Raw genomic sequence first — 21,282 nt, 5'->3', positions numbered from 1 at the left:
TAAGAGACAGTTGTGTCTGCTCTGTATCTGTCTGTCAAGCCAGCATGACCACAGAAAGGCCTGGTGTTTACATGTGACATTTATGCACATATCCACAGTGCTCATTCTGTGGAGCAGATGGTCTCCAGGCTTTTCTCTGCAGGTACTCCTTGCAGCCCTACCACTGCTCCTTACAGATGTTTTCCTTCCAGCAGCTGTCTGAATGGATAGAGGCCAACTCATGAGCCACAGCAACTTACCAAAGAGATTCCAGTATCAGCAAAAAGTGTATTCCAAAGATCCCAGCCACACCAAATCAGTGCAGGCACAAGTCACCATTGTCACAGAGCCAAGATGCACTTCCTGGTATAAGGGAGGAAGGACACACAGCTGCATCCACTGGGACTCAAAACTGGCATTCTTGCTTATTGGATGCACAAGATCAATGAGAAGACTTCTCCAAATATTTAGAACATAAACATCACGGGTCAATGGATCAAATAATTTCCTACTGAAAAGAATTCACTCAAGCATTTATGTCAGCTTCATGTATCATTGTGCTAACAAAACTCAGATTAAATTCCTGATAAGAACGCTGTTTTGTTTGGACTGGGTACACTTAAGGCTGCAATAAATCTTCCTTCATGCAGGCAGCATAATACAGGTAATTAAACTCTCAAGCAAATGAAAAACCCTTTTCAGAGTTGACAACATTACTACAAAATCCTCCAGTGGCAACATTCCCCACAGACTAATCCAGAGAGAGAAACAAACTAATAAACTTGCAACTACAACAAGGAAGATCCATCACTTATTTTAAAGTTGCATTTCATCTGCAGGAATATCTTCAATTCCTATTTAACTAATGGCAATAAGCAAATTTCGTGTTTTTAGGAAAAAAAAGACAAGGTGTAGTCCTCAAAAGTTTATTTCAAGTATAAAAATTGTTCAGTAAGGTATCTACAAGTTTTTTGTTCAGCATAACGGTTTAATAAGATAGAAAGAATCAAGTACCAAACCTCTGTAAAAATACGATTTGATTTTAAACTTTGAGTAACAGTGAAAAGGCACTTAAACAAAAGATAGCCAATGACAAATACAACTGTTATGTCACAGTGAATGGGTAAGCAAACATAATCTAACACTTTATAAACAAAGAAACTAATCACAGTCTAGCTGAACTCAGCAACATAATCCAGACAAGAGTGAACTCGAACTTCCTGCACTTCAACAAAAGAAGTGCAAAGAAAGAGAGAAAGAAAAGCAAGAGAAGTCTCCAGTAAACTACGGGTCTGCAGCATTGTTCTCAAACTATGAACTCAGAGCTCAGTTCACACAAGCTCCACAAAAAGACCTGTAACAAAACTGGGTAGCAGCATAAATACTTCATAAATGCCCCTGATCTGTAAGCTTGCATTGAGGGGTTTATATTTCCCAGTTTAGAAAAAAAAAGTTTCTACAAAAACAGAAGCACAACCATCAGACTACCCTAAGTGGGAAACAGAAGTGAAATGCTTGGGAATCCACTGCAGTCCCTTTGCAGCAGAAATATTCTTCCACTGCCAGCAATGGAAAGTATAATAAGTAGAAGTTTTTGAGAATCAGGAAAGAAAACAGGCTACGACAGTTTAAATGAGTTTGTTATTTTTTGGTCAAGATTCAATCAGCTACTCTATCTCAGAAAAAAAAAAAGAATCAAAAATGCCAAAAGAAACAATACGTTTAAAACAGCATTTACAGCACCAAAGAATATCTGGACAATAAATACAGAATAAGATGGTAATTATTCACAAATATGAGGAAATGGGGAAGGAAATTTTCAACACCCACCAGAAAACTGTGGGCTTTTACAACTATTCAGCAACATGAAGTAAACAGAAAAAAAATCTTAGTGTTGGCATTTTTTTCTCAGTGATAGTAAGACCTTTGATACAGGAGTGCTATCAAGACTTTTGCATCTTTTTTTCCAGATACATTTTCCTGTAGGTCTGAAACATCTCTTTTGAGTCTTTGACAGGAATGTGAAGAGTCTCTCCATCTCCTTCCAGGATCTGTATAGCTGTATCAAGGGGAATACTGTCCTCAGCTGCAAGACAGACAAGCACGTTAAAGCAAGAGTCTCAAAGGACTCCTCTCCTTATACATGTGGTACCTAAGACCTTCCTTCCAGTGTCAAAAAGGATGCCACAAACTTCCTTCCTAAAGCACCAGGCAGTTCTGATTTAAAACAATCTCCAATGCATCTTTAAGCACAAAATGGCTACTTGGGCATCTTCACAGGAGAGATTTCTGGAGAGTATTAAGAAAGGTATGACAGAAAACATGCATTTATGAAAGGAAGAGAAGAAGCAAGAGGAAGGGCTAAAATGATGGCAGACACCAAAGCCCAGGGACACAGGCAACAGCAACAAAAGATGCAAAGGATGCAAACTACGTTACTTGCAGCACCACAACACAAGTACCAGCATGCAAGCCCTCTGTTCTAAAGCTAAGAAGCAGATGGCAACAAGGCTAGAGAACACATTCTGTTTCCTGTTAGACCACTAAAAAAACAAATTAGAGCTAGAGAGGTACCTAAAGCAAAGAAACAAGGACAGCTGGGAGCAACCTCACCCAAGATTTACAAAGGATGGAACAAACAAGATCCTGAGATGAAAGTTGCCACTGTTGTGACAGTTGATTCCTAGAGGGTATAAAAGACCATCCAAAAAGCAATTTGCCATTCAAGAGAAATGAGGAAGATGTCAGAGTGGCCCCACTTCTCCTCTGGGTGTCACAAAGATTATCTCGTCCAGACTACTGGGACACACAGGTCCTGGAACTTGTGAGCACAGGTGTTATGTGTGGACAGCAGCAAAGTACTGAAAGCCACATTTATTTTAAAAATCACTTTCTGTTTTTGCACTAGATTCTGCTACTTCACTTTCTATATTTCAAAGCATGAAAGAGTCTTTATATACAATTGAAAACTGTATTTAAATGTTACTAGTGCTACATCCAAGTTAAGGGCACAGGAAAATTTCAACATTTCCAACAACATATTCATAAAGCAATAAAAAACTATACAAATCTTTGAGACTTGTAAGTCTATTCTATGGTATCCATTTATTCAGGAGAATGAGTAAATAATAATTTTCAATACTTTATTAAGATTTACTACTGTAAAGGAACTTTTAAAACCAAGCAAAGAGGATTTAACGTGTATTTCAAATGGGACATTCAGAAGTCACTTCACCTGTAGAGATCTCTTCCAGTTTCTTTTGCTTCACTGGTTCACATTTTAACCAATCTTCTTTTTTACTCTTGACACCTAAAAAGAAATTTTCAAAAAATGTTTCTGAGGTTCCTTTATCACAAGTTTTGGCCTCTATTCAGCATTAAATTCTAACACATATACTAGCACACACAAAAGGAAATTTCCTTTGGGTATGAAAATAACTCGAAGTGCTGATATATACAGCTTGAGAAAAATAAAACACAACACTTGACATAAATATGCTTCAGAATGCACCATGTAAGATGTTGAAAAATGGGGCGGGGGAGAAGAGAAGGAAAAATGGATGTTTAAAGCAAATGTGGCAAAGATTATGGAGACTATGAGCAGGATACACCTGGACTAAGTTCACTCTATTCCTCAATGGCACAAAAGATCTCTCCCTCCTCTGCCCAGGCAGACTGAGGCACAAGCAGGTGAACAGTGAGTACAGATCAGATCACCTTTGATAAGATCATTCTCACTATGCCAAAGGAATCTACTTTCTAGAACCAAGCCAAGCTAACTTCTACAAGTACTTTAGAAAGCCTTCCAACCAAAGTTACTTGAAACTGCCATACTCTTAAGTATTCTAATTTCATTCTCCAAGACTTACAGAAAATTGAAAGAAAACTCCCGTGTTCTTTTTCAGCTGAAGACACAGCTGTGGTCTGTCAGAGAGCAAGTTAGGGTATCTCAGTCTTCAGCCTCTACAGTCCCATGTTTTCACTGTCTGCAGCTTTATGCAACATGAATTGAAAAATGAATACATAGTTTTTATTTACAAATGAATATTTAAGAGAACATCATACCTTCTACAACGACTTTATCTCTTTCTGGAGAATTCTTTGCAGCTAAGCTTTCTTCACCAGGGGCTGGATTCCTGAAGAGTATCTCTGGACACAGCTTGAACTCAAGGACTTCCTGTTTGCATGATTTCTCAACTGTCGAGACAGACACATCTTTTTTTGAGTCGCTGCTTTTTGACACTTTGGTGGTTCTATGCCAGACAGGTCTGACAGGTGATGTCTCTAATTTTGTCAGAGAGATGCGCTCCTGTGCCGTACGTTTGAATGCCACTCTGTTCAGGTAGTGTTTTTTGGGTTCCTTTTGAAGATGCAGCTTTAGTCTGTTATTTCTTCTGTTTAGGTATAGAAGATTTTTATCAGGAAACATTTTCTCAGAGCACTTGTCTTTGTTTTGACCATCGAGATGTCTTTCTTTGCTAGAAAAGAAGTTTTTAGACATGCTAGAAGATCTAGCCCTTTTTCTCTGCAGTTTAAGCACAGAGCAATCTGCTAAGGAACTCCTTGGTTTCCAACCATTTTCTCCATTCAGTTTTTTAGCTTTGTCAGCATTTAGCAAACAATTGTGTGCAAGCTGCTTAGAACTCTTTCCTTCGGATTGTTTCAGTCCTTCCTCTTCCAGCTTTGCTTTCTTAAATTCTCTCTTCCCAACCATATTTTCCTTCATCTTCCGTTTGTATGGCTGCTCTTGCAAAGGATGACCTTTCAAAGATTTATGCTGAGAATATTTTGTGTGTCTTGATTTGAAGTCTATAGTGCTACTATCTGAGAATTTTACAGCATCAGCTCGGTAACTACTCAATTTTTTATGTTTCATTTCTGCTGGTAATTTTGCTTGCACTTTGACACTTATTCCTACATCTTGCCTAAGCACCTCCTTTTGTTCCCTACAGTTTTGTTCTTCAGCTGAGTTCTCTTCACAAGTTTTCATTTTTTGTCCTTGACTGACTTCAGAAAGCTTAATTTCAACTGTTTCTGACTTCACAGACTGGCGAATGTCTGTTTTGGGTTTTATGGTCAGACCTGTTTTAGCTGTATCTTTTGAAGGGGACTCTGTTTTGAAAACTCTCTCCTTCTTTATGGACAACTGTGCCATGTTGTCTGCATATGTATGATCAGTTTTTTCTAGTAACTCCTGGGAGGCTGTCTGGTGCTCTTTTTTGAAAGAATTCAATTCTTTACTTGACACTTGGGTTCCTTTGTCAATTTGCAGATGTTCCTTCAAACCACTGCTTTTGCATTTATCAGCATCCTGATTTTCAAAGGAATTAACTGGTCCAGTTTTTTCCTGCTGTGTTGTAGGCAGTTTGTATTCATTATCCACCTTCAGCCTAGGTTTTTTGGTTATTTCAGAAGTGTATGTGCAACTATCTTTATTTTTGCTAATACTGTCTGGGATTTTTTCAGAAATTGTCAGGTCTCCTCCCACTGCACCGTTTTCCTTTTTCAAGGCATCAGATTGGCTGGTTTTTTCTTCTGTCTCTGCAGAGTCAGTATTTTCAGCTTTTGAAAGTCGACAATCATTTTTCTCTGAACCAGGTGTTTCTAAATGAGAGGGACAATGTGGTGTTTTATATGCTGCAGCTACACCACCCGTTAGAGAGCCATCTTCACTTTTTTCACTGGGCTTAGAAGTTTCTTGTGGGGTTTTTTCCTTCTCACATAGATCCTGACTAGGCTGGACACTGCCTTCAAGGTTGTCCTTGTCAGCTGAAGCCTTTTCTGACTGTTGACTCACTTCTCTCTTGCTGTCACTAGAGGGACACTGGTTGTGCCCGGGAGACAGTGCTTGAACCTGATCAGATCTCAACACTGCAGTTTTAGTCTGATTTACTGGGTCCTTCAAATGAGAATTATTGTCACAAATTTCAACCTCTTTTTGAGACTGATTCTCTGTCACTTCAGCCACTGAACGATTTTGTGCTGCTTCTTTTGTTAGCATATCAGCACCTTCAATGCCATATGGAAACTCCTTCACTAGAGCAAGCAGCTGATCTTTTAGATATTTACTAGGTTTTGCTCCAAAAAAGTTCACATCCTTTTCCATGCTATTTTTACTGGGCACGGAATTTTGTTTACTGTGGTCTCCTGAAACAGCAGGTGCATTTGTTTTAGCAGTTATGCTGATAGAGGAATCCAGTGAATTTTGAGCTAACTTCTGATTTATATTAGCAAGACTTTCTAGGGAATTTTCAGGATGCTTGGAAGATGCCTTGAATGACGTGCTTTGTTCAGAGGTAGAAACTGCTTTAGGAGGATTGCCACTGCTTTCCTTCTCCAAATGACTTGATGATTCTTCCAACATCTTTAGCAGCAAGCTCTCTCTTTGGGCAGTGTTATTGCTCAGCTCAGTTTTATTCGAGTCCAGATGTTGCTCCTTTTGCCTTGCACCAGATGTGTTTCCTTCTGATGCCTGTGTCTCATAGACTGACTTGAACATGCCTGCTATTTGCGGGTTATAAAATTTATCACCTTCAACAAGAGAGCATACACTAGAAATACAAAACATGTCATTTTCCAGCAGAGCTGTGGATGTATCTCCTGCTTCTAACACAGCTTGCTTGTCTTCATGGTGTCTAGTACCTTCTTGAGAGATTTGACTACAAAAATTTGTGCCTGATTCAGGAAGAGGAACCTTGTTTTGTAATCCAAGCTGCAGACCTTTTCTTGCATCTTGTGCAGATTGACTAACTTCCCTTTGGTTTTCATCACCAGCTTTGATCTGTTGCAAATGTGAGTCCACTATTTGTTCCAGAACACAATCACTGGGTGATGACCAACCATTTTCTATAGTTCCTTTGACAGTATTTGCCACACTTAAACCATTTTCCCCCTCTTCTTGCAAGCTATATGTGCTCTCTGAGTTGATCACTGGATAGGTTTTACCTTCAGGTGTTGGGATCTTGCCTGCCTGCTCACTTAGCGCTCTTTGTTCACTAAGTACTAAAGGAGAGACAACTGCAACTTGAGGTTCAAAATTTTTTATCAAACTGGAAGTCAGTGTATCAAGTTTTTGTCCCACAGAGGTAGTTGTTACAGGCAAAACAGCCTCATCCATGCTATCCAGCACATTAGCTTTTTCTCCCTTCTTTGTGTTTTGGTCGGAGGGTGAAGCCTGATTTGCTGTGGGGCTTTCATTTGACTGTTTATTTTCCACACTTACAGATTCTGGCGGATACTTCCCCCACAGGCGCAGGCATGCAACCACCTCTTCCATAGAGTAACTACAATTGCTCTGGCTACAGGATGCATTTTCAGGAAATGGTGGTTTTTTCTGAGCTACCTCAGCCTGCAATTGAGCATCACCAGATGCAGATGTTTCTGATGCAGCTGAGTTTGTGTGAGCCACAGATGCCTGCTCACCTTTCAGACTTTCTACATTCTTCTCACTGCTGTCCTTTAGCAAGCTTCCACCCGAGACAGACTTATCAAGCAGTGGTTTTTCACTACACAGGAGATTTGTCAGTATTTTATCAGCAGTAGCACCAGCTGTCTTCTCTTTCAGCGCATTTGTGCTGCTCAACACGAACTGAAGAAATGATGAGTTCTCAGGGCCAATTTGCAGAGTCTTTGATGCAGCCCTGACAGAGCTCCCTGCTGGAGTAAAACACGAAGCACTGTTCGAGGAAGTCACAGTTCCTGGAGAAGAGGCCAAGGCATGCCCATCCCTTTGTTCCAAGGTACTCTCCGGATTATTAAATTGAGCTGGGACTTTGCTCTGAGAGGAATAGGAGTGAAACTTGATGAAAGACTTCCCTGCTTCACCTGAGGGCTACTTTGAGTCACCTCCAATCTTCTGTTATCAGCACTGGCTAGGTTTTTGTCATTTCTTTCTTCATGTGGAACCATGAATGTGGGCCTCTCTGTCCTCACTGCTTCAGATGGGGGAGGCTGTACATTTTGTTTGGGCACACACAGAAGACAATTAGAAGGAGAACATGGATAACTAGGAGGAAGAGAATGAGTATTTTTTTCATTATATATTTTTTTTTTATAATTATGAACCGTTTCAAGCAGGACAACCCTTTTTTTAAGACATTTCAGCTTTTCAGCTTCCCAAGCTAGTCTCTCCTTTGTAATTCCTCCATGTGTTGCTGCTGCTGAGGAAATCTGAGCATTAATAGGCCCATTTATCAAACCACTAGTCTGGCTCTCTGGAACTGAAGCAGGATCACTCAGTGGCTTCGAAGAAAGAGCTTCTATTTCTTTCACAACATCAAGCAGTTCTTTTGGAATGCCAGGGGATGACACAGAACTTTCACTAAAAGACCGATTTGCTGTCACACTTCCACTTGGATTACAGACATTCCTGATGGATTGACTGACTTCTCCAGGTTGCTGCTTCTGACAGTGTTGCTGAATACTGTTAAACCCAGGAGTATTTTTTGGATCCAGTGGGTACCTCTGCTGGTTAATGTTGTATCCGCTGAGTACATTTTGCATTTCCTGTGGTACACCCATTGAAGATCGTGCTGCAGGCCTTGAAACGCAGTTGGCAGGCAACAAAGATGGTGCAGAACATCCTCTAGGAGCTTCTGATGCCATCTGACTCTGCTGAAATTGTGGCAGCTGTACGTTTGTCCCAGTATTTTGATTCACTGAATACAAAACTTTACACTGATTATTGGAATTAAATATTTGGGGTTGGACATGTTGCCCGGAAGTAGGAAGAGGAAAAGAATTATTCTGGGGATGAATGCCACCTTGATGTAGCGTTGCAAGTCTCAGGGAATTATGCTGCAGCATTTCTGGCTGCGCCGTGTAAGCGTTGGTGTTGGTGTACTGGGGCTCCCCAAGCACGTTCCTTACATTATTCCCTGTGTTCACTTGGGAGGACAGGGGGGGCACATTCCTGCAGGGATAACTGTAGGGATTAGACACTGGCCAAGAAGTCGGAGTCATCTCTGGCCGCAAAGGGGAATTCTGAATGGGAGGTTTCAGACCTGTTCCATGCATCTGTTGATGTCTTTTAACTGAGAATTTTGACATAAAAAAATTATTACCAGTTACAGATGCTCCTGGTGAGGTTTGATCTGAAGTTTTGAATCCTTCAGCATTTACAGCAGGGAAGGCAACATTGATAGTTGGCATATACACTATTTGGTTATTTTCAGCATGAGTGCATGCATTTTTAGAGGAGTTGGCATTTGTCTGAGGAAAGCCATGTCCATTAGGAAGTATCTGAGTGAAACATGCTCCTTCACGTTGCAGGTTTGTATTTGCATCAGCATTCTGGACTGGCCTTACATTCCAGTCCATCTTTTCTTGTTTTCTTTCTCTTCAGGCAAAACCAAAATGCTAAAAAAGAATTTTACAAAAATTACAACCTTTAAATCAATACCTATTTCATTTACTAAGAAGTGATTTAGAACGCATCATGAACAGAACTGTTGAACCTAAACTGCTGGGTAGGAGAGCAACCCCAGTAGCACAACTTGTGGACATCAATGCTGTCAATGTCAAGTTGCATAAATTGTTTCCCAGAACACAGTAAACTATAAAAAGAGAAGCAACTAACAATTCTATTGACTATCTAATGACTAACAAAACCTTCACATTATTCTGCTAATTCTATTATCTATCAACTTTTAATTTAACAATAGATTGCTGTATCTGCCTTCTTCATCCAAAAACAATGGGAAAAAACCCCCAAGGCATGTGTGTAACACAACACAATAAACAATACTTAAGAGCTGAACATAAGAAACACCTATAGAATAAAATAAAGACCGGGGTTTTCAGACAATAATACTCAATTTCAATTACACCTTTAAATACAACAAAACAAATGGAGAAATTAATGTGGGTTTAGTAAAAATCTCCCAAAATAATGCGGCCCACTAGTTTAATTTCGAGAGATGTGACTGTCTCTAGTGAGCATGTAAACAGCACATGAACAGGAAGCTGATTGGCTGGAGGAACACATGGACAGCACATGAGCAGGAACCTGATTGGATGGTAGAGCACATGGACAGCAGCATGGCAGCTGAGCCAGCCAATGGGTGCCTTCTTTCTGTTAAATTCCGTTAGGTCACGGTTTAGTTTCGGTTATGTCAGGTAGAGATTACAGCTATAAAAAGGGTGCGATTTCTACAATAAACTGATCTCCCACAGATGCTTAAGGCAGTCTGTGTCGCTTTGCTCTCCTCTGCTACAGATGGCTGACCCAAATTGGGACCTATAGGGTGCTGCAGGGTGTGTGGACTGCTCCAGTAGCAACTTCCACTGGGTCAAGGAACCGGCCAGGAAGAGTCCGGAAAAGGATCCAGGGACAGATCCAGGAAGATTTTGGGAAGGAACTCAGGAATTTAAAAGTGTGCACACCTCACCTGGAAGGTGAATGGACTACTGGGAGCAAATATGGGAGGTGGAATATCCCTGGAAAAAGGCAGGAGCTTGGGCCAGGTATGGTGGCTCCTATATCAGCAACCTATTAATATGGCTGATGTGAAACTAAGCACCCTGCTGGACTGGGTGTCTAATCATGTTAAACATTTTCCTTTCAATGGACCCCTTCAATCAGAAAGCTGGAAAGCAGTAGGACAGAGACTTTTTCCTACATGGGGGACAACCATGGCAGCCATTAAAGGAAGTCACGCGAATGTTGGTGGTCATCACAGGGCTTCAGAAGCTGAGTCCCCTGAACCCTCAGCACCACTGGAACCCAAATACAACCCCGAGATTGACCCAAACCCCGCAGAATTGCCTTATCCTGAGATAATCCAAGCCCTGCAGAGCTGCCTTTCTCTGATAAAAATCCCTACCTAGCTGGCCCCCTCAGTGCAGAATTCCCACATTGCAAGCAGGCAGCGGGCTCGCTCCCTGCTCAAGACAGTGACGAAGCAGTCCAGCAATGGCAAAAATGCAGGAAAGCCACAATGAAGGAGGCAGAATTGGCCTCCTTTGTTACAGCCTGCCCAGTAATACATGTGCCAAACCAACACCCAGCATACTAAGCGCTGGACTATAAGGTAATTAAAGAACTGAGGGCTCTGGTAAAAGAAAGCAGTTTATCCTCCTTTCCATCATGCTAAACTGCCTAGAATCCATGAGCACTGCATACGTCCTCACACCCCACAACTGGCAGAGCATAATGAAACTGTGATAATGGATGTGATTCATGCTTACAAAATTGTAATTATATCAATATTTTGGGAAAATAATTGGAAAAGTATATGTTATTAGAGAAGCAGATGGGTTTCTTTGTAGATGACAAATGTGGAAAACAAGATATAAAAGTTGGATTTGGCCTTGGGAATGGATGAAGTCAGGAAGACCCCCGGACCTAAACTGGCATCAACTGAAGTTAAGACAACTCCCAGAGCAGGGACTGATCTTGAGTATGAATAAAGTTGGGACAATTCCAGACAGGGAGTCTAAAATAGTGGTCTTATCTATGAAATAAATAAGCTTTAATTGGAACCTAGAGCTTACTTATGTAACGCCAAGCTTAATGCTCATGCGCCACTGCCAGGTTATTCAAAGGACAGTGAAGAAGATGATGAGCCTTCCTCTGTAAAGACCACCGAAGAGCCAGAAGATCCCTTGGAAACAAGTGGAGCATGCACTGTGTAGTATAGTGACATAGATATTAGGAATTGAAAACAGGAGGAGATTTACAGAAAGTATTAATGAATATGTATTAGCACACAGTATATAAGTTGCATTTGGATCCTTTCGTATGTGAGGCAGGGTGGGAAGCCCTCCCCGTATCCCCATCAATCAGTTTTGCTTATGCTTTATCCAAACCACTGCCAAATTTCTTTTTGTAACTACTGGATTATATTTGATCGTATTATTTTATCTCAATTAAAACCGCTGCAAAATTTTAAGTTTGTAGTTTATTAAATTAGACATACGGGACCTCATTCATAATGATGCCGGATTTTGCCCCAAAAGGCGAGAATAAACTGCCTCAAAGACTTGGTTTAAGTCAAATAGGCAGGAGGTATTTTATTAGCGACGCGTCGGAGAAATCACTAAATGGATTTCTGAGTTACCCGTGACAAAGGCAAGCCTTTTATACATTTTGATTACAGGATTACATCATAGTACATACATAATCATATCTTTGCATGCATATGTATATAGAGGCGTGGTATAGGCGGGGCGCAGGGCGGGGCTTTTCTTTTGAGGAGCATCTTGGTGGTTGTTCCGGTTGCCTTCATCATTGGCAGGGGCGTCCCGTGACTCTTCCTCCTTTAAACTTTTGAACTCCTTCCTAATTTGGGCAATCCCCGGTGTACTTGGCTTGGCTCCCATAGCTTGGCAGAGGCCTTTGGGTCAAGCTGACCTTGTTGGCTCCGAAATGCGCTGAGCCCATCACTCCCTGTTCCTATCTCCCTTTCCTGTCATTGTGTCCCATTCCTTAACCAATTTATTGCTCTATGTGGTTTCCTAAACACTGAGCTTTCCCCAAATGCTTTACATCCTATGCTTTAACCCATTATCTCTTGAAAGTAACTGTTTTGGAGGCTTCATTTCCCTCCTTTTCTTATAACTTACGAATTCTTTCGTCAAGTTCTAATCCTAAGGGGCGTTGATACGCCCGCACCATCGCCCAAATCATTTGGATCCTTTTCATCATGGATTTTAGCTTCCACCACAAGCACATGTTCATAAGAGTTAGTAAAAGCATTGCTATAGTTATAATTAGTATCGGGTGCACCAGGTAATGAAAGACCTGTGTTGCTGTTGGGGAGAATCCTGTAAAAATGTCCCACCAATGATGTTGGCCTACTTGTTCTACTTCGGTCAGGACGTTTTTTATTCTTTCCGAGTCGTGTTCCACCCGCAAGACCATGCGCTTAGCTGTTTGGTTTACCTTTTGCACTAGTTTCTTTACTTTCGGATGCACAAGCATCGCCTTGAGGACTTCAACATCCATACCTATCTGTAGTTTTGGCAGTCCCTGTTACAAGTCATACTCTGCGTTAATTAGCTGCTGGGTGGTTACGGGAGCGGTGTAGTTAAAATCGCAACCTATGATCCTGGTGAAATTACATACACAGAAGTTAGTATTGTTAGTTTCCTCTTGGCAACTATCTACAGTTACGTTACCGCAAGCCGTTCTGACACAGGCACATCCATTCCCTATATAGTAAACTTGTGACCGTACTCTATTGTGTGAAAGCATTTCGAAAGTGCATACACTATTTTCAGTATCTAAGCATAAATCTTCTGCTTCTACTATAGCATTTTCGCAAATGTAACCTAATTGCCCCCTAGGAATACATGCTTCTGTACTAACAGACTGCCACTTGTTTTTAGCGTTGTCATAACTCGCCCAGACATTATGATCCACTGGCCTAACAAGGACATTCTGATGTACCGTCCCTAAGGTAAGGATAGGGAAAATCGCCCTTTCTTCTGCAGCACCGATGGTGAGAACATAGGCCTCAATGTGCTCATGTTGTGGCACATAAGTGAAGTTTACTAATTGCCACCAGGCTTGATGGTCCCTTTCAAATTGCGTAGTGTGACTATCCTTCAATATAGTTTCCCTTACTTCCTGGGGCAACGTCCCTGACATTCCTTCTCTCGTTATTCCTGCCGCCACCGATTGCACCCACTGTTGTGTCTGTATGCATTGGATAGCAAGCGCAATTTCCTTGCTAATGTCTCCTGTATAGCCGGCAATTTTAGCAAAATCTTCTGCAGTATGGTTCGCTACCAGAGCTAATAACTTAACTACCAGTGATTGTGTTTCTGCTAATGTAAGCATGGATGAGCTCAGGGGCACTTTCAGTTTTCCTAAGTTAGAGGTAACAGTACTCAATTTGTTTACCAACACCTCCTGATCTATGGTATTCAATATTCCAAATCCAGTGCCAACCCACCCACTGATATCCCTTTGTGCTCGTCTATGATAGGACCTAGTTGCTAGCCATGCATTCCAACCTTTAAGGCTCTGTTGTATGAATGGCTGACAATCCTTTTGTAGGTGGGTGATATTGGTCTGGATATTCATCTGCACCTTTTTCAGAGAATACGTGGGGTCTAGCAGCAGTTTTAGTTCGTTTGATCTCCTTATCACCTGAGGCCCTACAAAGGTTAAGTTATGTACCTTTCTTCATTCAATTGGTGGAGTGGTTTCCTGGGGCAAGTCTAGATTCGGATACAATGGGACCATGTCTCCCGGTAGTGCAATCTTATATCCAACAGCACGCCTAGGGAAGTTAAAACCTAGCTCCAGTGTTTTCAACTCCCTCTCACATGTGAACTGCATCGACTGATCCAACCTAAATGCTATCTCACACTGGGCTTTCCCTTCCTCAGGACCACTGGATGCTACAATCTTTCCTGCAGGTACGAGAAGGGGGTGAAGATCAAGGGTTATATTCTGGGGATGTAGTTCCCCAAGCGCATCTTCCCTATAAATTACTGAATTTCGGGGTTGTGATCCAGGTGGGTCTTCTCTGAAGTCACTCCACTGACATGAAATTGGGCCCTTTTGCTGAATCCAGACTGTAGGCTTGCCCATTTTCACTGGACTAAAGGTAATTAAGTCATGTTCAGATGCTCCCGTCAGGGATTGGATTGTTAGTACTAGCCGCCTTGTTTTTCCTTCTACTGGGTCAAGCTCTCGACACCCAATTTGGATTTGGTCTCCCTTATATGCTAGCATGTAGAGCTGATTCCATGCTTCTCTCGCGTATGGCTGATTATTACGTAGGGCATAAACCTCAAAATATGGTCCTTTCGATTCCGTTTCCAACTCCGGATGGATACACTGGTGTGCATTAGACCATGGGTCTATTGGGGCAGAGTTTTGGGGAAGAACTATACTTATCAAGAGTCCGATGATCAGGGTGGTAGAGGTCTGAAGTGGAGTCCGGGTCATGGTGTCTACTCCTCTTGTTTACTCTCCGGTGCTTTCTTAACCCGTGAGTAATGAATCCACGTAGGTCGCTCCTTGATCCGAACCGCGGTGAAGGTGGTCAGCAGCACTTGGAAAGGCCCCTCCCACTTCTCTTGCAGGGGTTTTCCTAAAAGATTCTTAACATACCCCCAATCACCGGGATTAAACGGATGCAACTTACAATCAGGTTGTTTAGGTTGGTGATCAATCACCACCGTAGCATTCTTGTCGAATTGCTTCCCCACCATAATCACATAGTCATAAATATACTGATTACCTATTTGATCTACAGCGTCCCCATTTACAGTTTGCATAGCGTAAGGTCTGCCATACAGAATTTCAAATGGGCTTAACCTTTCCTTTGATCTTGGCTTGACTCTCAGCCTAAGCAGAGCAATAGGCAAAGCTTGATACCACTGCAAATTAGTCTCCTGGCATATTTTGGCAATCTGCTGTTTGATAAGATGATTCATCTCTTCCACTTGCCCACTAGCCTGTGGACGGTAAGGCGTATGTAATTGCCATTTAATCTGTAACGCTTTGCTTATTGCTCTTACCACTTTTGCACAGAAATGTGTACCCCTATCCGAAGAAATACTCTTCGGTACCCCAAACCGTGGAATAATTTCATTCAACAGTACTTTAGTTACTTCTCTTTCCTTATTCGTTCTGCAAGGGAATGCTTCAGGCCACCCAGAAAATGTATCAGTTAATACTAACAAATATCTAAACCCTCCTTTTCTTGGGAGTTCAGAGAAGTCAATTTGCCATACTTCACCTGGGAATTTACCTCGATTTATGGCTCCTTGGTGTATCTTAGTCCCTGTATTCGGGTTGTTCTTCAGGCATCTCTCACACTGGGATGTGACATGTTTTATAGTGGTAAACAATTTTGGTCCCGCTATCCAAGCCTGCAGATACTGATATAGCGGGTCTAAACCCCAATGGGCTTTCTCGTGTTCTGCTTTCACGAACTGCCACATCGTATTTCCTGGTATTATTAACTGTCCTGTTTCCAATTGACCCCAACCATTTTCTAACATTTTACCTTTATTTCTCTGAATCCACCTGTGATCTGACTCCTGATATTCTGGCCGGAGGTTTGTGTCTAACTCACCTGGTATTAGAGCTGTTATTTTTATTTCCTCAGTCCTTGCAGCGGCTAATTTAGCCTCTGCGTCCGCTTTTCTGTTCCCTATCTCCGGGATAGTGTTTCCCTTTAGGTGTCCCTTACAATGCATTATGGCCACCTGTGCTGGGAGTTGGACTGCCTCTAGCAGTCGCAGGACCTCCTTTGCATGTTTGACTGTTTTCCCTTGAGCAGTCAACAGTCCTCTTTCTTTCCAGATGGCTCCATGAGCATGTACGACGGAAAAGGCGTACTTGGAGTCTGTCCATATGTTAATCCGCATGTTCTCCGCCAATTCCAGGGCTCGGATCAAAGCTATCAGCTCTGCCTTCTGGGCTGAAGTCCCTGCAGGCAAAGGATTCGACTCAATTACCTTTTCTGCGGTGGTAATTGCATAACCAGCCATTCTTACTCCCTGCCTCACGAAGCTGCTTCCATCCGTGAACCAGTTGTCCGCATCTTCGAATGGTTCTTCTTTGAGGTCCAGGCGACTGGAGTAGACGGCTTCAATTGTTTCCAGGCAGTCGTGCTCGATTGGTTCTGCTGGGGCCCTCCCTTCTAGGAATGAAGCTGGGTTCACAATGTTAGTCACCTAAATAGTTACGTCATCCGATTCAGCCAAGATGGCCTGGTATTTTAGGAATCTGGAAGGTGACAGCCAGTGGTTACCTTTCTGCTCTAACACAGCAGAGACGGTGTGAGACACTAGCACCGTTACCTTTTGGCCCAGCGTGAGCTTCCTGGCCTCTTCTATGTTGATAATCACTGCGGCCACCGCTCTCAGGCAGCCAGGCCATCCTTTGCTTACTTCATCCAACTGTTTGGAGAAGTAGGCCACAGCTCTCTTATGTGGCCCTAACTGCTGTGCTAGGACTCCTAGGGCCATCCCCTGTCGCTCATGGGAGAACAGCCAGAATGGTTTTGATACATCTGGGAGACCTAAGGCTGGTGCTCTCATTAGCTCCTGTTTCAGCTTTCTGAAGGCCCCCTCTGCTTCAGGAGTCCAAACTAGGACACTCTTGGTCTCCTTCAACAAATCATACAGTGGTTTAGCGAGTATCCCGTATTGGTAGATCCATAGCCGACGCCAACCTGTCATCCCCAAAAAGGCGCGACAGATCTCTTACTGTCTCTGGTTTAGGCATCTGGCAGATAGCTTCCTTTCTGGCTGCTCCCAGGGATCGCTGTCCTCGGGAAATTTCATATCCCAGGTAAACCACTTCCGTCTGCACCAACTGTGCTTTCTGTTGAGAGACTCGATATCCACTTAAACCCAGAAAGTTTAACAGGGAAATAGTCCATTCATTGCACTCTTCCTCTGTCACTGTTGCTATTAGGAGATCGTCTACGTACTGCAGAAGAGTGCCATCTCCCAGCGGCCTTTCCCACTGCTCTAACTCTTTGGCTAACTGATTCCCAAAAATCGTGGGGGAATTACACCATCCTTGGGGCAATACTGTCCAGGTAAGTTGGGTCTTTCTTCCTCTATCTACAAATTCCCACTCAAAGGCAAAAATCTTTTGACTTTCTGGAGCTAAAGGAAGGCAGAAGAATGCGTCTTTTCAAATCTAATACGGTGAACCATGCCAAATTATCTTTCAATTTAGTTAAAAGTGTATATGGGTTAGCAACTACCGGGTGTAGTGTCTTTGTTATTTCGTTTACTGCTCTTAGATCCTGAACTAGCCTATAAGTTCCATTAGGTTTCTTCACTGGCAAAATGGGTGTGTTGAAATCCGATTCGCATTCTACCAGCAACCCTAACTCCTAAAAATCTTTTAATTATGGGCTCAATTCCCTTCCTATCTTCTATCCTTAGAGGGTACTGTTTTCTTACTACTGGCCTTGCCCCAGGTATAAGTTCAATGATGATAGGTATTGCTTGTCTTGATTTTCCAGGTATATCAGTAGCCCATACTAATGGGTATGCTTCGCTCAGGATTCGCTCAATGTTGTGACTTTCAGGTTTTGGCTCTATACAGCTGATTGTCAGGCTTAGAGCTGTAATCAGCTGTTCTTCGTTTACTCGAAATTCCAATTTGTCTTTGTTGAACTTTATTATGGCTCCCAAGTTTTCTAGCAGGTCTCTTCCTAATAAGGGCTTTGGCGAATTTGGTAAATACAGAAACTGATGGATCCCCATCTGTTTCCCAATTTTGTATTTAATGGGTTTCAAAAGTACGCCTTTTCTGGTTGGCCTGTTGCTCCCACAACTTGTACAAATTCATCACTTTTAGGTACCAATTCTTGATTCAAGACCGAAAAGGTTGCCCCTGTATCAATCAAAAAGTCCAATTCTTTTTTACCTTCCCCTAGCTCCATTTTAACCAGTGGGTCTGCTAGGGAACGACCCACCGGTCCCCCTCATTCGCTACCCTGATGTGGCGGTAGTAGTGTCCGTTAGCCTTTCCCTTAGCTGGGGGCACTCTCGTCTCCAATGTCCCATTTGCAAACAATTGGAGCACTGATTTGGTCCTATTCTGGTTGGGTGAGGTTGGAATCTCCCCCCCCTCTTGCTGGGTTGCCTCTACCTCTTCCCCTGATCCCTGGGTCCCGAGTGGTTTGTATTCTGGGCTGCTACTGCTACCGCCACCACTCGGGCTATCCTCTTATCTTCCTTTTTCCTTTCCTCTATTTCTCTATTATTATATACCTTCCATGCCTCATTTAGCAACGTCTCTAAATTTTTATTTTCTGGATGTTCAAGTTTTTGTAATTTTTTCCTGATGTCTGGATTACTCTGTCCCATCATCAATCCTAATAACTGTTATTTCCCCTCTTCTGACGCTGGGTCCAGGGGTGTGTATTGTCTCATGGCTGCCCTAAGTCTATCCAGAAACTCTGATGGGGTCTCATTCTTTCCTTGCCTTATATCATATAGCATTGACCAGTTGATGGCCTTGGGTATTGCATTTCGCAAGCCTGCCGCTATCAGTCTTCTATACTGTTCCAGCAGGTTATAGTGATCTCCGTTACTTGGGTCCCATTCTGGTTTACTGCTGGGGAATATATCTTCTATTCTTCTCCCCGATGGGATTAATATTTCTGCATGTTGTCTCCCTGTTTTCAACACGAGTTCCCTTTCTGTATCTGTTAATTCCGACAACATTACTTCTATATCTTCCCAGTCAATGTCTAAATTCTTTGCCAACAGCTCAAACCTCCTAGCCACTCCCTCTGGATTCTTCCTAAAGTTTCTTGCTTCATCCCTCCAGCTATTCAAATCACTCGTTGTGAATGGCACCCTTATTCGTACCCCTTTCCCCTACAAGCGGCATGACTTGTCGGAGAGGAGCTACCGTATAGTTCCCTCCATCCTTTTCCTTTGCTTCCCTCCGTGCCACAGATCTGGTGTAATACGAGTGACTGGTCCCTTCCCCAGGATCTTCCTGGCCCTCAATGTCTTCCCGATTCTTTCTCTTCTCTTTTCTCTTTCCCTTTTCCTGCTCTTCACCTTCACCATCTATTTCTGTTAACTCTTTCCCCACTACTCCCCTAGCATGGTTTACACAATCCAACCGCCTCTCGCTCTGCATCTGTCGCCTTTCTTCCCGCCTCTGCCGACGCCTATCCTGTTCCGGGCTACTGTCCTCCTCATCTTCTGTTTCCCTTCCACCTCTCCTATCCTCTATCTGAATTACTATATTCAGCCTCTGTGAGCTGTTCTCTGCCTCTCTCATGTATGTCTCATTGTCATCCTTCTCACTATACCCCAGCTTACAGGCGTCGTCTCCCAGTGGGTTACTTCTGTCTCCAGTCCTTGGTGTGCTGGTTTCCATTTTACGGACACCTCCATTCCTGGGTGTGCTACTATCCCCATATGGGCTTAGTTCGGGGTGGGCTACGCGTCTCCCCTCGGCTCTCTGCTCCCGGCGGACTGCCTTCCTCTCTCTCAATTTCTAGTCTAGGTGGGCTTCCAGCATCCCTGCAGCTCCCCGACCCCTGTGGACTATCCAGTCCCTGCGGGCTGCCTTCTCCCCCGTCGTCCCCCGACCTTAACGGGCTAACCCCCCAACTCTTGTCTAACTTATCAGGGCTACACCCAAACTTAGATTTCCACCATCGCTCCAGTTCCTTTAATGGGCTAGCTTCCCCTTGCTCTTCTTCTGGCCTGGGAAGAGGCCCTTCCCGTCCGGGGGCGAACGGATGGTACTCCCATAGGCTTATTTCGCTCTCCCTTCCACTATCCTTCCTTGTTAACTTAAGACACTGCTGTCCAATGCTACATGCATCACAGCAACGTTCCTTAGGCTTTGAACCTTTCTTATCTTTCTCCAGGGCTAGTACTAGGGGGTCCTGAGGGGCTACATTGATTCCGCACTCTTTTTGCCACTCTGGTTTATTCCTCAGAGTAAAAAACATGTCTGCGTACATCACCTCATCCCATTTATTGAGCCGACGAAGGAAAAGCATCAGTTGTAAGACTGTATTATAATTAATTGTTCCCTCCGGTGGCCATTTTTCACCATCATCCAATTTATATAGCGGCCACCATTGCGTACAGTATTTAAGGAGTGTCTTCTTACTTACATTTCCCCCGGAATCCCCCCCAAGTCCTTCCAGTGCTTTAGGATACATCCTAAGGGGGTTTTCATATTTATATCTTTACTTGGTTGATTCCCCATTGCTATTTCCTGGGTCTGTGTTTTCTATTCAACTGAGTCAATCTCCTTCCCGCAAGCACTGTATGCCAGTTTATTTTAGTACTTCATTCATACAATATCCAATCGCTTTGTCCTTTTCTGACCTGGCCTCTCGTGAGGAACAGGAACTGCAGAGCGGGACTCCCTTTCGCCTCGCAGCGATGCTGCGTCTCATTCACTCTCACTCATACCCACACACCTTTATTTAAACTGTCCTACCTTTCCGGTCTATCAGAGTACACTGCTTTACCACGAGATGTCGCTGGCAGACCGTAAGGTACCGATACTGGTCGGCTTCGGGCTGTCACACACCCGCAAAACAGCTGTAAACCAAGGTACGGTTTTGCAGATAATACCACAACAAATTACAGACAACACAAAAACACTAAATTCGTCTCCTTGCAAAATTCCTACAATCAATACGACAAAGTCAAACAAAAGCATACGACAGAGTCAGACAATGGCATAAAACATATGTATCCCTTCAAAGTTCCTCCAAGGGAGTGGAGAAAATTGGACAGAGTCCCGGGCTTTGTTGGACGTGCTCCCGGTCAGCCTGGAACTATTCCTGGGTTTTGGTTCAGAAAGGAAACAAAAGACCAACCGCTCTT

At 43.0% G+C, this 21,282-nt stretch overlaps 2 protein-coding genes across 2 annotated transcripts in view; both read right to left on the bottom strand.

Annotated features, from left to right (window-relative positions):
• Nucleotides 1-390: 390 nt before the first annotated feature.
• Nucleotides 391-21,282, bottom strand: part of RESF1 (retroelement silencing factor 1) — a 39,047-nt gene continuing 18,155 nt past the window's right edge. Inside the window, 5 exon segments of the mRNA XM_030959497.1 lie at nt 391-2,065; nt 3,215-3,289; nt 4,045-7,761; nt 7,764-9,336; nt 20,891-20,994. Of these exon segments, the coding sequence (XP_030815357.1) occupies nt 1,923-2,065; nt 3,215-3,289; nt 4,045-7,761; nt 7,764-9,297 (5,469 nt within the window). The 5' untranslated portion in view covers nt 9,298-9,336; nt 20,891-20,994 and the 3' untranslated portion in view covers nt 391-1,922.
• On the bottom strand, nt 14,887-18,171 carry LOC115909986. The gene is given in 4 exon segments (XM_030959756.1): nt 14,887-17,142; nt 17,144-17,590; nt 17,592-17,795; nt 17,866-18,171. Coding segments are annotated over 4 exon segments (3,213 nt in total).

The sequence above is a fragment of the Camarhynchus parvulus genome, chromosome 1A (genome assembly GCF_901933205.1).
Source record: "Camarhynchus parvulus chromosome 1A, STF_HiC, whole genome shotgun sequence".
NCBI classification, from domain to species: Eukaryota; Metazoa; Chordata; class Aves; order Passeriformes; family Thraupidae; genus Camarhynchus; species Camarhynchus parvulus.
Note: the sequence above shows the minus strand (reverse complement) of the source record. Positions and strands in the feature narration are given on the sequence as shown.